Source organism: Trifolium pratense, linkage group LG3 (assembly GCF_020283565.1).
Source record: "Trifolium pratense cultivar HEN17-A07 linkage group LG3, ARS_RC_1.1, whole genome shotgun sequence".
Lineage (NCBI taxonomy): Eukaryota > Viridiplantae > Streptophyta > Magnoliopsida > Fabales > Fabaceae > Trifolium > Trifolium pratense.
Window position 1 is genome coordinate 21,293,377 of NC_060061.1, and position 18,533 is coordinate 21,311,909.

Below are 18,533 nucleotides of genomic sequence, written 5' to 3' on the forward strand. Positions count from 1 at the left end.
AGAGAACACAAGAGGCATATGGTAAAAACCGTGTGTGTTAGAGCATCACGAGCATTCCATTATATAATATTAAGAGCATTAATTACAAAGAAATATTTACTATGGAATATGCTATGCTAAGAATACTCTAGAATATATTTACAATAATATTAATAATATTAAATATCAACATCAATCATCCTTCTAAAATGTACTACAGTTTACTGCTATATTTTTTGTGTTAATTTTCCAATTCCCAGTGGAATGGGAATCCAGATTTCGGCCGGAAGATAAGTAAACACTAACCACAAACTATTCCACCCAATATTTGAACTCGAATTCTCCTGAACGATTTATTCTTAAGTGGAGCTCATTAACTGTTTGAGCTCAATCACTTGACTATTATTCCTGCTATTTGTTTAGAAAAGGAATATCATTGAATGAATTTCAGTAGTATTTTACCACTTTGTCTATAAACCCCAAAAAAAAAACTAAATATCATGGAGGAGTCAAAAAAAAAAACCAAATACCATTATGTGAAAGTTACCAAAAAAGAAAAAATCAGTGAAGTTACCTTCACTTGAACTCCATACTAATTACTAACGATGTAGCAAAAAAAAAAAAAAAAAGAGAGAAAGAACTCCATACTAAGATAGAAATAAAAACTTATCCTAAAAATTGTCTTCTAGAAACCCAAGTAGACATTTATATGATCTACCGGCAAATAAGTTACCCCAAGGCTATGTACAAGCAAAAAAGATGATGTAGAGATGAGGAACATCGAATTTCTTTGGAAACATATCTCGGCAGAGACATCGATGAAAGATAGATAATAATAAGCAAGAGGGCAGAGGTAAACTGCATGAATGTGAAATCCAAAATGGTTGATTCATCCCATCAAAAGCAGCAAAGCAATTTATGTTAGACCTGTACGCCTTTATGTATATAACGTCTCCTTCAAAGTCAATTTCTGTCTACAAACTCAGCTGGCAAGTTTAGATCAAAAAAGCCACCGTCTTTTCGGGCTCGCTTACGAGAAGAACATCCACTCTCTTCTGACTGATTAAGCTCTGCTGTTACACCTACGCTTGCAGCATATATACAAGAATCCTTTTCACTCAGTAACATTTCTGAGCATCCACAAAGTCAAACTGAAGAAAACATATATAAGAACATTCATAACATAACACAATAAGAAAGCTCAACATATAAATTAATTTGGCACAAAACTTTCATGGTACAAACATTTTGAAGAAAAAAATTGAACTTAAAGAATAATAACAAATAATGAGCTTGAATAAGCACCACGATGCAATATATTCATTCATGTGCAAACATCGCAATTCAATAGTGGAAATTAAATCCCACCTTATTAACAATGATTTTATTAAAATCAGGGTGTAAGAAATGTTAATATCCAAAACTAACCAATCCCAATATAACTATGATCTCTCCACACACACACACACACATGATTCATATGTTAACAGAGTTATCCCAATATAACTATATATATATATATATATATATATATATATATATATATATATATATATATATATATATATATATATATATATATTAAGACAAGATACGTGTAGTGCAACCCACTTGGGTTGGTGCATTGGTATTGGCTTGGGACCTGGGAGTGTGCTCCTCTTGAGGTCTGAGGTTCGATTCTCTCTGGTGCCAATTTGAGTGGGCTAATTTAGCTTCAAAAAAAAAAAAAAGATACGTGTAGTGCAATATTAAGGAGCATGATTCATATGTTAACAGAGTTATCTCAACATGGCTACAAAGTATGTGTTGAATCATAGCAATGAATGACTACTGATAAAGTGCAGTCAATACGAATGATTATCTCATTGAAAAGAGATAAGCAAAGGAATAAAGCAAAGAGTTGTGTTCAGCTAAATATTCAAACCACATCCAAAATAGACATTTACCTGTATCGTTGGCTTTATTGCTAAAACAAACTGGAAGCTCTGAAGCCCTCTCTATGCCCTTTGATTTATATGGTGCTATACTGTGGATACTACCAAGACTAATAGATCCCAATAAATCATTCTCAATGCACTCATACCTGCATTCAATATAAAATAATTCACAATCATCAATGTCAAATGTCAGATATGTATTAGAAACTTATCTAAAACACAGCACTTACATTTTTTTACAAAGACCATCAATAAGTGTTGACAGATTTATTATCTCCATCCTTATCGCCATGACCTTAGCATCATCATCAAAGGTTTCGAAAGGCTCCTCCAAAATCTTAGATAGTCTTTCAACATTTGCTTCAAACTGCTGCTGCTGATCCTCAAATAAGTTCTGTTTTATTTCCCTTTCAGCATCGGACATTTCTTCTTTAAAAATCTCATCTCCAAACATATAAAATGCAAATGCATATGAATGTGAAAGGACACGCCTAGATCTGAAAAGCTTGGACAGTCCATTATGCACCCAGCTATAATCTCTGAGTTCACTTTTTTCTTCCGAAGCAGTAATCTTCCCTTGTATGAGACCTTTCAGTTTACTTTCAAGCTTAAAGGAGTCTGTGTGAGCTTTATATCGGTTATGATAATGCATGTACCTATAGAGATCCCTCTTGGCCCGCTCAGCTGATTTCTCTTGCTCTTTGTAGCGACCACAGCTATGACCTGCTATACTTGACCAGGTATGCTCCCGGCCGGTAGCTCCACCACACAACCAACTGTACGAAAAAAGGGAAAAATTAAAATTATTATAGGAAACACAAGATCATGTTAGTTTGAACAGTCGCAGACAGCGCTGGGTCCATATTAGGATACATATTTAAAATTAACTGAATCTATATATAACCAACAAACATAAATTATTACATGGTAATGACCAGAGAAAAGTTGGATGACAATATATAATGCAAGAAGAGGAATACTCACCAAAATGCTTGACCGCAAATACAGGCGACCAAATTACAGCCACCATTCTTCTCCACCGGTTTGTGGCACTTTGGACAAGGCTTTGTATGAACTGTTATCCAATTAACAGTTTCGGATTCATCCCGGCACTTCTTTTCCCAAAGTTTCCACATTAAACATGAACAGGGGGAGTGCGCTTCTGACAAGCAATTAAAACAAAATTGTTCACCGCATGAACATTCTACCTCACACAAGTCATCACCCACAGCACGAATTGCATTCCCACAATGTGGTGTGCTTGGACACCATTTAACTCTTTTATTGTCTTCGATGTAAGATTCAAGAAGAAACCGTTCATATTTCTCTGCCATATCAGGGTGCTCTCTACTGAGTAGGGTTCTTACGACAGCTTCATCACAAATGGAATTACATTTGTGAGCCATGCATCTGATGCGTTTACTTTGACCCTCATTTATCTTGACAAAAAAATGTTGTGTCCAACCTGTAAAATAGACGACCAAGATTAATGTAATGTAATGCAAACTTTTTCAGTCTTTGATAAGGGAGTAAAAACAGGCTGATGCAGTTCCTAACTCACTGCTTACTGCATTATCACTCAAAACAATATAAGCCATGTCATCTGGCTAACACCTGGTAATCTTGTTGAAAGTTTATAGATGGTCTATTGATATGAATCCTTTAATGTTACCTATTAAGTCGACATCATTTTACAATAGCAATAGTGTACTACGTGAGCAACTATAGAAGGACCCGCCACTATTTATTTAGGGTCCATTAATTTTGCCTCTGCTTTTCTCTCACAAGATGGCACCAATTGAGTAGTGAGTAACATTAACAATTCAAATGTAATTTTATTTTTTGACCAATGAAATTTTGAAAGGAAAAAAAAAAAAAAAAACTGGGGACAATAACGACAGAATAAACACACTCACAGGTGTTGCAAAAGCAGTGACCACAGTCCATTCTTGTTGCTTCATCACTAGGAACATCGTCCATACAGATTTCACACATTACTAACGCACTAACCGATGAGTCAGAGTCACGACATTCATCCACACTAACACCAGCCTGAGCAAACATGAACGCCTTCCCTCTTTCTACATAAACTTCAAACAAATTTTCCACATCCCAACGATGATAAATAAGCAGCGTACGTGCATGTTGTTGTTTCACAGAAAGCATGTCCATCACTCTGCGCAAATCCTCCTTCTGTATATCAATACACATAGAAATCTCAGCAAAACAAAACAACAAAATTATCCAAACAAAAACACTCTCAAGTTCAATTTTTCTCATATTGATATTACCTGTGCAGCTATCAGTGATTCCTTCGTAATCACCTACATATACCAAAGCAGTTAATCAGAAAAATGTCGGTACAAAAGATAAGACCAAACCATTCAGCTTCACATAATAAAAAAGTAATAAACATAATATTATCCCTTGAAAGTTGGATCATATATAACCATAACCACAAAAACAAGAGATTCTCAGATTCTAACTAAGACAGAAAAAAAATTCAAATTCCATGAACAAACTCCTCGGCACCGGCACCGACACTTCTGATGGAAGGCGTGCCCGGTATCCATCGCCGACACATGTAATTATGTTCAATTAATTCATCTTATCATAGCCATCAACATTCATGTAACATAATCCAGAAATTCAACAAATATTTAGCAAAATCAGTTATAAAGCCCCAAAATTTCATCAACCGTTTTTCTCTAGAAATATACTAATGCGCTTAATCATTAAGATAATAACAATCAATACACAAAGTCACAAACCAAAACGATAAACACACAAAATCACATGTTAATTAATCATTGGAAAAGTAAAAAAAAAAAAAAAAACTGAAACGTTTGGTACTGAGAAAAAGGGGAAAATAAAATTGAAAGGGAAAACAAAACCTGAGCAGTAGGAGTCTTAGAAGAGACTAATTCAAAATTGCGATCGTCGTTTTCGATTAGTTCGACATCGGAATCTTCTTGATCGGAGAAGTGATAATCGTCGTCGCTGCTACCGTAATCTTCCATTTGGAATAGAATAGAAAAAGTAGGGTTTGGTGATTGGGATCGAATAGGATGATCGGAAAAAGGGAATAGCGAAAATTCCGACGAGAAAAGTGAAGGAGAAGGTTTACCACACTCTTCCCTTTTGCTTTGCTTTCTGCTCACAAAATAACAATATTTATATCTAATCATAAAAAAATTATGAAAAAATTTTAAAAAATCCTAATAAGAAAGATAAATATTCTACAATCTTTATTATTAAAAAGAAAATTATTTTTTAGATTTATAAAATATTTGATGTATTTAATCCAAATTATAAACTAGATAGATTTTATTGTTTTTTCCGAAAAGATACATTAAATTAAATATTTTATAAATCTAAAAAATATAGTAAAAATCTTCTTGTAATAGTAAATAATTAATGTGAGTTATATATTTGACTTATAGCATATTCCTTCCGGTCTTATATATAGGAGAAATTTCATTTTTTACATTTATCAAGAATTTAATGTATTTGATTCATACTATGATCTAGATACATTAGATTCTTAATGAATCTAAAAAATAAATTTTCTCTTATATATATATATGACCGGAGAGAGTAGGTTATATACATCGAATAAACCTCACTTTCGGAAAATAAAAGAAAAGAAAAAACGGCATTTATAAGTGAATCATTTGGTCTTCTTGAGTTTGGGTACAACTATGATACTGTCTTGCTGATTCCACTTCTCCTGCCTACAAGTACATACCTTAGTCAACAACAAAAAATTTGCGTTGCATTAGATTATTCCAAGATTTCTTATGAGTGTTGAATAACTAAAGTTTTCAGAGAATTCAAATGATTTTAGGTGAATTTCATTGTTTGGATGATACATTTTTTTACGAAAAGATATATTAAATATATTATAAATCTAAAAAAGTATTGTAAAAATCTTTTGGTTAAAAATTAGTTTATGAGTATCACTTGTAAATTTATACATTTGGTTAAATTACCTATGATTTTATATTCCCTTCGTTTTTTAAGTGTCCTTTTAGAATAGTAACATTAAATTAAGAAAGTGTATTTTTGCACATTATCTTTCTATTATACCCCATCTTAATCCAGCAATAAATTTATTTTTTTTCCACACAATTTCTATTTCCAATAAATTTAATATATTACGTAAAAAAACATTTAATATGTTATGTAAAAAAAAATTAAAAAAAAAACTTTAGTTTTTCAAATATATAAAATTAATTAGTTTTATTGAAAAAGATAAGAGTAATTTTTTTCTGACGAAAAGATAAGAGTAATTGACAAATAGTATAATTGACAAATCATATATTTAAAATAACAAAACGATAGTTAAATATAAATACAAAATCCGACGTTAATAGACAGTTGAAAAAACGGAAAGAGTATTTAAAATAAGATCGCTCACAACAACTACAATTATTCAAAAGTACTTTATGTCTAACCTTTTTAAATAGATTATTTTATATTAAAGAATCGTGGGAACTAATAAAAATTAGTCTTATAAGCAAGTTTACTCATATGTTATAATTCTCGTTTATGATGGGGTAAATTATCCCAATTGTTAAAGTGGCAATGTATGTAACATTAAATGGATATCATGGAGGTGGATAATATGATATTTGTGTTCATTCCGTTGGATAAATATGATATATGTGTTCGTTCCATATCCGTGCGAGTATTTGCTAAGTGGGTAATCCATGAATTTTGAGATATCCATGGATGAAATGACAAATTATGATATTTTCTTATCGTAAATGAAAAGTTGTAAGAATATGATGAAAATTTTTACTTCATGAAAAATTTTCTCTACTAAATATGAAGAGAAAACATAAAAATATGAGAAGATTTTTCTTTTTTAATAAGATAAAAATACTAGTGTTTATATTTAAATAAGGATATTTAAGTAATTTTACTAATTTATTAGCGGATATGGATATATGAGCGCACGGATAGTATTAAACCCGCATCTGTATCCATTAAATAAGGATAATTGAAATATCCATTTATTTTATCCGTGGATATCCATTAAACTATCCGCTCCGTGTCCATGGCGAATTTTATCCGCAGATATTCGCGAGTACGGATATTTTTATCATCCTATCTAACATCTATGCTTTTAAGAAAGTACCAACAAAACTAACACTAATCTTTTCTGTGTATATGTGAATTTATAATCAAAATACTAAATGGTAGCTAGTAACAAGGAACGAATAGTATAATGCAGAATTTTAAAGGATTATTGAAAAGATTCATACTTTAAATAAAAATGGGTCAATTTTAACGGCGGTAACTTCGTATCAATACCATGGTGACAAAAAAAAGAAGTTAATGTTTCATATTTATATGAGGTTGGAGGGAATATAAGAGAAACTTTATTTTTTAGATATGAGGCCGGAGGAAGTATAAGAGAAGCTTAACTTTTTAGATTCATTGAAAATCTAATGTATATAGTCAATAATATGGACTAGATACATTAGATACTCAATGAATCTAAAAAGTAAAATTTCTCTTATATTAAAGATCCGAGGGAGTATGTGGAAGTATTTCAAGTCCCCTTTACAACAACCAACAAGTTATTGTCAAAAAGAAATCAACAAGTTGTGTCATTGCAATTATGTTCACGTAAATAATTTTTTGATTAAAAAAATTAAAGAGGGAATAACACTTGATGCATACGTGGGCAGTGGGCTCATAAGGGGTCCAAATCCTAAGCCAAGACAATGGAGATAAAGTAAAGCTTTTACATATAGCTTTTCAACAAACAAGAATTACTACTTTGGTACATCACAGTATGCCTAACTCAATTAAAGACAATAGTATTTATTCTTCAAAGTAAATATTGGATCAAAATTGCAGCAAGGAAATGTAAAAAACACTGGTAACAAAATTTCATACAATTCTCAATTCTGGCTAATTGTAGAACAACTCGTCAACATTGATTCGAGAAACAAAATCTTCACTTTCTAACTCCTCTTCGAGAAGCTTAAAAGGCAGCATTTTCTATATCCTCATATGATGAGTTGATGACCTCTGTCCCTGAAAAATGTTCATCTGTCGTAATTAAAACCGAGATGCAGAACAGTAAAATCGCATGCATAATATTCAAACCAAATCTAACAATAGACATTTACCTGTATTGTTGGCTTTATTGCTCGAACAAATTGGAAGCTATGAAGCCCTCTCTATGCCCTTTGATTTATATGGTGCTATAATGTGGATACTACCAAGATTAACAGATTCCAATAAATCATTCTCGATGCATTCGTACCTGCATTAAGTATACGAATTCGTAATCATCAATGTCGATCAAATGTCTAAAAAAAAAATGTCGATCAAATGTCAGATACGTACTAAAACCTTATCTAAAGCACAAACACTTACATTTTTTTACAAAGATCGTCAATAACTGTTGACAGAGTTATTATCTGCATCCTTCTCTTCATAACCTTACCATATTGTAAGGATTTGAAAGCCTCCGGCAAAATCTCAGCGAGTCTTTCAACATTTGCCTCTAACTGCTGCTGTTGATCCTCAAATAAGTTCTGTTTTATTTCCCTTTCAGCTTCTAACATTTCCTCTTTGAAAAGATCATCTCCAAACATATAAAATGCAAATGCATATGAGTATGAAAGGATGCACCTAGATCTGAGAAGTCTAGAGAGTCCATTATTTACCCAGCTATAATCTCCGAGTTGATATTTGTTTCGTTGAGAATGTTTCTTTTCGAAAATAGGAATCTTCTCTTGTATGCTACCTTTCAGTTTACTTTCAAACTTAAAGGAGTGTTTGTGAGCTTTATATCGGTTATAATAATGTTTGTACCGATAGAGATCCCTCTTTTCGTGGTCAACTGTTTTCTCAGGTTCTTTGTAGTGACCACAGTCATGACCAGCTATGCTATAATTGGTATGCTGCAGTCCAGTCGCTCCACCACACAACCAACTGTACAAAAAAAAGGAGAAATTATGATAGGAAACACAAGTTCATGTTAGCTTGAACAGTCGCAGACGGCACCTGATCCATATAACCAGCAAACATAAATAATTACATGGAAAAGTGTAACGACCATATAAAAGTTGGATAAGAATATATAATGCAAGAAGAAGACTCACCAAAATGGTTGGCCGCAAATACAGCCAACCCAATTACAACCACCATTCTTTTCCACCGGTTTGTGGCACTTTGGACAAGGTTTCGTATGAATAATTATCCAATTATCAGATTCTACTTCATCTTGATGCTCATGTTGCCAAAGCTCCCACATCAAACATGAACATGGGGAGTGTGCCTCTGACAAGCAATTGAAACAAAATTGTTCACCACATGAACATTCTACCTCACACAAGTCATCACCCTCAGCACGAATTGCATTCCCACAATGTGGCGTGCTCGGACACCATTTAACTTTCTTATTGTCGTCAATGTAGGATTCAAGAAGAAAGCGTTCATATTTCTCTGCCATATCAGGGTGCCTTCTACCGAGTAGAGTTATTACGACAGTTTCATCGCAAATTGAATTACATTTGTGAGCCATGCATCGGATGCGTTTACTTTGACCCTCATTTACCTTGACTAAAAAATGTTGTGTCCAACCTGTAAAAATAGACAGCCATGACCAATAATGAAATTTTTAAGAAGAAAAAAACATGGCCAATAATGACAGAATAAACAAACACTCACAGGAGTTGCAAAAGCAGTGACCACAGTCCATTCTTGTTGCTTCATCACTTGGAACATCGTCTATGCAGATTTCACACATTACTACAGCACTAACCGGCGAGTCAGAATCATGATATTCATCCACACTAACACCAGCCTGAGCAAACATAAATTCCTTCCCTTTTTCTACATAAACTTCAAACAAATGGTCCACATCCCAACGATGATAAATAAGCAGTGTGCGCGCATCTTGTTGTCTTATAGAAAGCATGTCCATCACTCTCTGCAATTCCTCTTTCTGAATATGAATGCACATAGAAATCTCAGCAAAACAAAACAAAAATCTAAACAAAAACACTATTAAGTTCAATTTCTTCTCAAATTACCTGTGCAGCTATGAGTGATTCCTTTGTAATCACCTGCAAATGGCAAAGCAGTTCAATAGAAAAATGTCGGTGCAAAGAAAAGACCAAAAGGAAGTCAATTTGAAAGTTAGATCATATATATAACCATACATTACAGACTATATAAATCACAAAAAATTAGGTGACTCTCAATTCTAATTCCTTGAACAAACTCAGCACTAGGGTTGTTCATTTAACCGCCGGATAATTTAACCATAACCACATCCACATCTGGTCATGAAAAATCCGGATAAATTTTTTAATTGGATTTATAATCCAATCCATATTACGATCTGTTTGGACACTTAATGTGGATATGGTTATGGTTTAACCAACTTATCTGTGGTTAAAACGAGCAATCCTAGTAGCACGGACCGACACTTCTGATTGAAGGTAATGTCCGATGTTCAACACAGTGTCTGACACAAACACATGTGATTACGTATTTACATTCAATTAAATTATTTTCTCAAATTTTAACCGGTTTCTGGTGTCAGTGATTCATAGCCATCAACATTGATGTAACACAATCAAGAATTCAACAAAATATTTAGCAAAAAACAGTTATAAAGCTTGAAAGTTTCATCGACACTCATTCTCTTCTTAATATAATGCGCTTCATTGAGATAACAACAATCAATACACAAAGTCACAATCACATGAAAATGATTGGCAGAAAATGAAAACCAAATTGAAAGGGAAAACCTGAGCAATGGGAGCTTTGGAAGAGGAAAACTGAAAATTGTGGAGATCGTTTTGGAGTAATTCGAGCTCGGAATCTTCTTGATCAGAGAAATGATAATCATCGTCATTGTCGCTGTAGCCGTAATCTTCCATTTCCTTGACCAGAATTTAGAGAAAGTGTAGAAAGAGAGAAGAAAGATCGTAGAAAGAATACAAGTGTTTTATCAACCAAGACTCGAAAGGAAAAGCTAAAAGATTTGAAGTGTGGATTTTTGCTTTTGCTTTATTACGTATTCATATATACGAAACACAAGTGTGCGGTAAGCCTCACCATGCACATGTTTATTTTGATTATTAGATTAATAAACTTTATTATTGAGTTAAACTTTTTTATTTTTGAGTAAAATGGATATGATGTGATGTATGATCCGACGATCGAAACAAACTTTTGCATGGTGAAAAATTTGTCTTGTACATATTAGACAAAAGTTTCATATTTTATAGAATTTAATGAATTTTACACCATCATTTTTTCATGTTATGCCATTAAATTGGAATATGTAGTAGAGTAATTTGACGAAATATATAATTGTTATTAAATGATAGTTTTTTTTTTTTAGCTTTCACCACCCGTTGAATCTGGTTCGGGGGTCAATTCTGACATCAAGTGGTTCCAGCCCCCTTCCGATCGCAGTTGCAAGGGATCGAATAAATACTACTGAATACTCACAACGAGGTCTTGGATTTAAATCGGATGAACGTGTTCAGTCTAATAATATTGTCATTTCAGTCGGGATTGCACACAAGCGTGAAGCGTTTCAGTTAGGATAGCAAGTGTATGTCATGTGGCAGGAATGGTATAATTTGCATAACAAATTTCATAACAGTAGTAACGATGTTTCAAGAGTGCAAGGAATTGAAGGAAGTATGCCATGGGAAAAGCCTTCACAAGGGTCGCTTAAATGTAACATTGACGCAGGTCTCCATAATGATCAGCGAACTACCCCTTTGGCGTGTTATGCTCGTGATAGTGAAGGGAATTTCATCCAAGCTCACCGGGTGGAAACAAGCTGTTATGACTATTATCGAAAGGGAAGGTTTGGCCTTTAAGCAAGGAATTCATATGGCTATCAATAATGGTTGGGAGAGAGTTGTGGTTGAAAGTGATTCTCAATTACTTGTAAACTCGATCCATGTTAATAGAACGAGTCTCAGAGTTTGGCTCTATAATTTCATGTATTAGAAATAATTTGTCTTTTTTTTTTCCTTCTTAACTATGAAGCGGATATGGCTACTCATTCCTTAGCAAATACAGTCATTTTTTGAACTAGTCACCCTATCTTTGAGTCGATTCTCTTTGTATTGAACTTACTTTGCTTAATGACTAGTTAAGTTTGTTTGGTAACATTTATTCTCAGTCAATTCGATTTTTTTTTTTTATAAAGTCATTCAAATATCTTTTGATCAATAGCATTTATTCTTTCCTGTAAAAATAAAACCCTCATGTAGGATTCGAACCCTTAACCTTTTAATTACACTTCTTATTACATTTACCACTAAGCCATATGAATTAATTTTTTATATTTTTGGAACCAACATATAATCAATATGAGTTAAATGGCCAGTTATAACCACAAAACTCCACTTTATTTGTTACTTCTTTCACGCTTTTTTTCTTTTTATCAAAAAATTCAATTTTTTGTATGTAACCCAAATTCAAATACCTCACTTTATACAAATTCAATTTTTTAGTAAATAAAAACCAATTATTAACTGGGCATCGATATATCCTATACATATTTATTAAATGGGCATCGACCATCTTGCCACGTTTTTGTTAATATAGGTAGATTACACTTTTTTTTCTTTTTACCTACAAATCCAATTTTTTGTATGTAACCCAAATTAAATTACATCACTTTATTTTTATTTATTTTTTAATCTAAATTACATCTTCTCCCACATTTTTTTTTCTTTTTATCTACAAATCCATTTTTTTAATTACGTAAAAAAATAAAATATTAATGCTATATTTGTCCACACATATTTTTTTTTAATCTTACTTAAAACAAAAATAGTTGTCCTTTTATTTTATGTTTCCGTTTTTTTTATTTTTTGAAAAGTTTTATATGGAAAGTTTTCATCAATAAGCCAGCAATACTAATTACTTAAAAAGAATAAAATATTAATGTTATATTTGTCCGTTTATTTTATATTTGTCTACACATATATTTTTGAATTTTTTTTTTTAATATCAAATTCATTTATGGACTTCAAGCCAATATTCAATTAAGTTAATTTTTAATTCAACTAAATATATTTAAGAACAAAACTTATAAACAGTTCCATAGAAACTGTTTTTTTTTGTACAACCATAGAAATGGTTTTTACCGTGACCAATTGAAAACATGACACATGGATTAATTTATTCCATATCACTAATTTCAATTTTAATAAAATTCACGTTGTCAATTCGAATTTCGTCTAGCAAGTGGAAGAGAAGAGTAAAGCGATGGAGATCACCACTACTCTTTCCTTCAATTCTTCCGTTCCTTTTTCACCTTCCCAACTTATGGCTTAACAATGGGAGGACTCAAACGATTTTTTAACTTTGTTGGCCTTTCATCAAAGCCTCTCCATGGTTGGGGGTTATTGGCATGTTTATACTGTTGTTATTGTTGATTTCACTTTCAATGATACAATCAATGTTGATAACAACTGTGAAAATTAAAAACCCAGTTTCACTTTTAGATTTTTAGATAATGGTGAACTGACGGAGTTTAATAAATTATTAATGACGAATAAATTAATTCAGGTGTCGCATTTTAATTGGTGAACAGTATCAACAGTACCTATGGAACTGTTTCTAAGTTTTGTCCTATATTTAATTAATTTAATATGAGAATATGGTAGGAGAAAAATGGAACCGTTTCTAAGTTTTGTCCTATATTTAATTAATTTAATATCAGAATATGGTGGGAGAAAATTTGAAAAACTCCCGAAAAAATATTGAGACTAAAACAATACGAATTCTTAGTCATCTCGAGGGGATTGGTCTCTGCAGGGTTGTGCGGATGATACTTTTAGTTTAGAAAAAAATTAAAAACAAAGTTAAAAAATAAATGACATTTTTTTAGAAGTTTTTTTTGGAAGATATTTTGTTGTTGATATACGGACAAATTAATTTTTTGAGAAATAAATTACCTTTTATTTTACCGGAACAAAAAATTCACTTGTCATCAATATATTGGTCATTCTTTTGAAATAGATTGACCAATACATTATGCAGAATTTATATTTTGTCTCACGGAACTTGTGTTTTACTAATATAATTGAAAAACTCCCAAAAAAATGTTGAGACTAAAACAATAAGAATTCTTCGTCATCTCGAGGGGATTGGTCTCTGCAGGGTTGTGTGGATGATACTTTTAGTTTAAAAAAAAAGAATTAAATACAAAGTTAAAAAATAAATGACATTTTTTTAGAAGTTTTGTTTTGGAAGATATTTTGTTGTTGATATAAGGACAAATTAATTTTTTGAGAAATAAATTACCTTTTATTTTACCGGAACAAAAAATTCACTTGTCATCAATACATTGGTCATTCTTTTGAAATAGATTGACCAATACATTATGCAGAATTTATATTTAGTCTCACGGAACTTGTGTTTTACTAATATATTATGTTGTCTATTTTTTTTTAATAATTTACAGGTTATATTCATATTAATATGGGAACATAATATTTTTGGTTATATCTACGGGCCTTATATTTTTACTCATATATTAATAAAGTTGTATATATTTTTATTAATTTTACGAGTTATACTCATATATTAATACGAGGACATCATCTTTTGTGTAAATTCTGAGGGACCTATATTTTTCTTCTTATTAATAAGGTTTCCCGTTCTTTAATAATTTATGTAGCACATATATTTATACTCATATATTAATACCAGAACCTTTTTTGTTTTTAATTTCTACAAGATTTATATTTTTAATCATAATTTAATAAAAAAAATTAATTTTTTAGAATTTTACGGATTATAATAGATCATATATTAATACAGGGACCTAATTATTTTGTTGATTTTTACGAGACCTATGTTTTTTATTAATATATTAATAAGGTTGTCAATTCTTTCATAATTTCTACATGACATATATTTATACTCATATATTAACACAAGGATATAATCTTTTGTTTGATTTCTGCAGGGCTATATGCTTTTACTCTTATTAATAAAGTTTCCAATTTTTTACTATTTTTTGTGAGATCTATATTTATACTCATATGTTAATACAATGACCTAATGTTTTGTGTAATGTTTGTGGGACCTATGTTTTTTACTCATATTAATAAGCTTGCATGTTCTTTTATAATATATGCGGAACCTATATTTATACTCAAATATTAACATGGAAACTTATTTTTTATGTTGTCTATTTTTTTTTTACAATTTTACGGGTTATACTCATATTTAATATTTAATACGGTGACCTAATTATTTTGATGATTTTTGTGAGACCTATATTTTCACTAACATATTAATAAGGTTGCCTATTTTCTAATAATTTTTACGGGACTATATTTATACTCATATATTGAATACACAGACATAAGTTTTTGGTTATTTTTACAAGACGATGTTTTTACTAATATATTAATAAGGTAGCCTATTTTTCCATGATTTCTCCATTATCTATATTTATATTTTTTTTTGAACAAAATTCATATTATACTAATACGGATATCTGAGGTTTTTTTGTAATGGTTTTACCATTGTTCTTTTTCTATTTTTTTTACCAAATATTATATCATTTCTTATTTATTTTCTTATCTTCTAAATTATTTTCCAGTAAATTATTATTTCATGTTAGCAAGTGAGGAGCGGCAACGCCGCGACTCCCGTGCGGACGCACGGGTGTCCAGCTAGTTAAAATAAAAAGAAAGAAACCTCATGCATACTTGGGCATTGGTCTACTCAGTACTCTGTCCCACTGAAAGATCTTGCTATTCTACAGTCAAATAAGTCCAACAGGGTAGAACAAAAGTTTTTTCATATAGCAATTTGAATATTGTTTCATTTACTTTTCAACAAACTATAATTAATTAGTATGACTTAAGACAATAGCATTCCTCCTTCAGAGTAAATGGATCAAAATTGCAGCTGGGAAAAGCATTTAAAATTGGTAATAAAATTTCATACAATACTGTTCAATTGTTCAACTCATCAACATTGATTCGAAAAGCAAAATCTTCACCTTCTAACTCCTCGTGGAACAGATTAAAATGCTGCACTTCAAAACTCTTAACAGGTTGTATATCTTCATTTGATGACCTCTGTCCCTGAAAAATGTTCATTTATCATAGATAAAACAGAGATGCAGCACAGTAAACCCGCATGCATAACCCTTCTCTAAACAAAAACCAAAATTAAACAACTTGAGCGATAACTCAGGTGGTAACCAAACTCTCCATCAAAGGTGGAAGAGCCAAGATTGAATAAATCCACTCCCATGTGTAACAAGCTCATAAAGAGCCAGAAGGTACAAAACGAGAGGGGGGGAAACTGTACTGGCACTTTTTATGATAAAAACTATGTAATTATCATTAGAAATATAATGTTCCATTTTCTATATCACTGCCAATATTACTCGTATGCCTATTTTGATGACAAAATCATAGGATTATACTTTTTAATAGTAAAAGGTAGAGTATATGTCTATTTTGAACTTCCAAATATATATGTGAAATTATATTGGCTCTATTTCTCTATTTATAAATCCAATAACTTTGTGAAGTATATACACAAGCACAATATTAAATTGGGCCTTCAACAAGACATTTTGCCAACAAATTAGTCTATAAACTGACATCAAATCGGTCATAGAAGTATAAAACTGCCACTGGTGATATTATTTATCATCTAAGAACCAACTTTATAATATGATATCTGAGAGTTAGGGTATAACTCATTCATTCAAGCATTGGTAGCAAACACATTAATATAGAAACAATGTTTTAATCATCACAAAAAAAAAAAATTAAATGTAAGGTTATATGGATGACTAACCTTCTTCAGAACATACACAAAATAGTGAAAGGTTTCACCAAAAGTAGTATACTCAACAGACCAGCTAAATTCCGGTGCATTAAATATAGGTCGCCTGAAATGTGGCTGGCAAGAATTTTAAGCAGATTAGAATCAAGGCAGAATCCAATAAAAGACACAAAACTAAGAGTTCATTCTTCAAACCTGGCCAAAAGTTATTGAGATAAATGTGCCATTTTCTTTCAAAACCCTGTGAACGCCTTTCAACGTCGACATGACCTTGGCCATTGTTTCTGGCTTCGGATTCCATGGGTCACCACTATCCACAAACAATACATCCTTCAAAATCAAAGTTAACATATTCACATTTAATTTAACTCTCAAGCTTAAACAATGTAGGAATTATAATTGTTAGTTTAGAGTGTCGAGCCAAAACTCCATTATAGGTCAGTCAAAGGAAAACAATCTAATTTACCATCGTTCCCTTCTCGATAACCAAATCAAAACACTCATCGTCAAAAGGTAGCTCTAGCATATCAGCTTGCATCACTTTTATGTCTAATCACAGAAATGCAAACATGTAAAAAATTAAAAAAACACACACACAACAAATGAGCAAAACAGAATCAGATCATGACAAAGTTGACATTGATAGCCAATGAAAACATCATATACAAAACAAATCAATAATTCATATCTACCAAAACACCAATTACACCAAATCATATACACCTTTTCAACCATGCAAAGTAGATGTCATTTTTATTTACTATTATCAAGAATCTTTTTATTAGCGGCAGTGATGCTCAGATGACAAACAATTTTGTTATATAGCACCTATGAAGCACTGACACAAACACAACATTAACACAAATACGAATGTGATAGAAGTGATTGAATGTAACCACATGTGTTGGCGGTCTGGTGTTTGACACCAACACATTTCAAACACTGACTTGCCTTCAATCAGAAGTGTCGGTGCTAGTGCTACCTAGTATAGAAATGTGTGTGCATTCTTAAGCACTGATAAAACCCTCCACTCCCATCTTTTTTTTATGTGTGTTAACCCTCCTGTTCCCAGACGAAGAAACCCTAGTAATTCAGAGTTCGACTGCACTAATACTTGTTTGCATCGAATTGAGTTCGTCCTATGGAAAGTTCATTAACCACTTAAGCTCAATAAGTTGGTTTCGACTCATCTTACCTTTGAATTTGTGAGAAAGCAAACGGTTTTGCATGTTTTGAACAGCAACATGTGAAAGATCAATACAAGTTATATTGGTTGTTCCATTCATATACAAGCCTTCACACATTTGTGAATTTCCACATCCAAGTTCAAGGACAGAGGAATTGGGTGTAAGATGAGGTTGAATGAGGTGACGAAAATGGGAATAATCTTTCAACCATTCATATTTCTCCTCCTTTGTAAACCTTTCATCCCTGAAACAATGAAAGCATTAAATTCTCGAGAAATTCAGAAAGAAAGAAAAAAAGAATGATAAGGTTTTGGTGATTAGTTACCAGTAGGAAGGATTAAGGTATGCCGATGCAGTTGAGGGTGGTACCGTCGGTGTCGGGTGCGTATCGTCCATTATTGAGTTTGAGTTCAAAGTCAAAACCCTAACGCCGCCGGATAAAACGGTTCTAATGTTGATAGGCAGCCACGCGTGCGCTGAGGTGGACAATCAGCCGCTTAACAACTCAGCTTCTCAAAAAACCAAACAGAGAGAAAGACCCATAAGCCAAAATATTATTTGTCGGACAAAACAAATAAAAAATAAAAAAATATTGTTAAAG

The 18,533-nt window shown here is 32.0% G+C and overlaps 3 protein-coding genes across 6 annotated transcripts; all 3 read right to left on the bottom strand.

Moving 5' to 3' along the window:
* Positions 1 to 482: 482 nt before the first annotated feature.
* On the bottom strand, positions 483 to 5,129 carry LOC123913103 (probable E3 ubiquitin-protein ligase ARI2). Of its 2 annotated transcripts, none has more exons than XM_045963704.1 (7): positions 4,811 to 5,129; positions 4,208 to 4,240; positions 3,833 to 4,109; positions 2,901 to 3,381; positions 2,147 to 2,692; positions 1,926 to 2,062; positions 483 to 1,061 (listed from the first exon to the last, which is right to left on the bottom strand). In XM_045963704.1, the coding sequence occupies exons 1-7, from the start codon at positions 5,102 to 5,104 to the stop codon at positions 943 to 945; spliced, it is 1,887 nt and encodes a 628-aa protein (XP_045819660.1). In that variant the 5' UTR covers positions 5,105 to 5,129; the 3' UTR covers positions 483 to 942. The 2 variants fall into 2 exon arrangements, with proteins under 2 accessions (XP_045819660.1, XP_045819661.1); XM_045963705.1 differs by having other exon boundaries at positions 483 to 1,130.
* Positions 925 to 11,141, bottom strand: LOC123913105 (probable E3 ubiquitin-protein ligase ARI1). Of its 3 annotated transcripts, none has more exons than XM_045963710.1 (6): positions 9,977 to 11,141; positions 9,612 to 9,888; positions 9,044 to 9,524; positions 8,313 to 8,873; positions 8,063 to 8,199; positions 925 to 1,061 (listed from the first exon to the last, which is right to left on the bottom strand). In XM_045963710.1, exons 2-5 carry the CDS (start codon positions 9,865 to 9,867, stop codon positions 8,100 to 8,102), a joined length of 1,398 nt encoding a protein of 465 aa, XP_045819666.1. In that variant the 5' UTR covers positions 9,868 to 9,888; positions 9,977 to 11,141; the 3' UTR covers positions 925 to 1,061; positions 8,063 to 8,099. The 3 variants fall into 3 exon arrangements, with proteins under 3 accessions (XP_045819666.1, XP_045819665.1, XP_045819668.1); XM_045963709.1 differs by having other exon boundaries at positions 996 to 1,130; XM_045963712.1 differs by lacking the exon at positions 925 to 1,061 and adding an exon at positions 7,717 to 7,967.
* Positions 11,142 to 15,845: 4,704 nt separating this feature from the next.
* Positions 15,846 to 18,456, bottom strand: LOC123913113 (EEF1A lysine methyltransferase 4). The gene is made up of 6 exons (XM_045963720.1): positions 18,258 to 18,456; positions 17,941 to 18,176; positions 17,212 to 17,294; positions 16,941 to 17,075; positions 16,758 to 16,862; positions 15,846 to 16,030 (listed from the first exon to the last, which is right to left on the bottom strand). The coding sequence occupies exons 1-6, from the start codon at positions 18,326 to 18,328 to the stop codon at positions 15,899 to 15,901; spliced, it is 762 nt and encodes a 253-aa protein (XP_045819676.1). The 5' UTR covers positions 18,329 to 18,456; the 3' UTR covers positions 15,846 to 15,898.
* Positions 18,457 to 18,533: the final 77 nt, after the last annotated feature.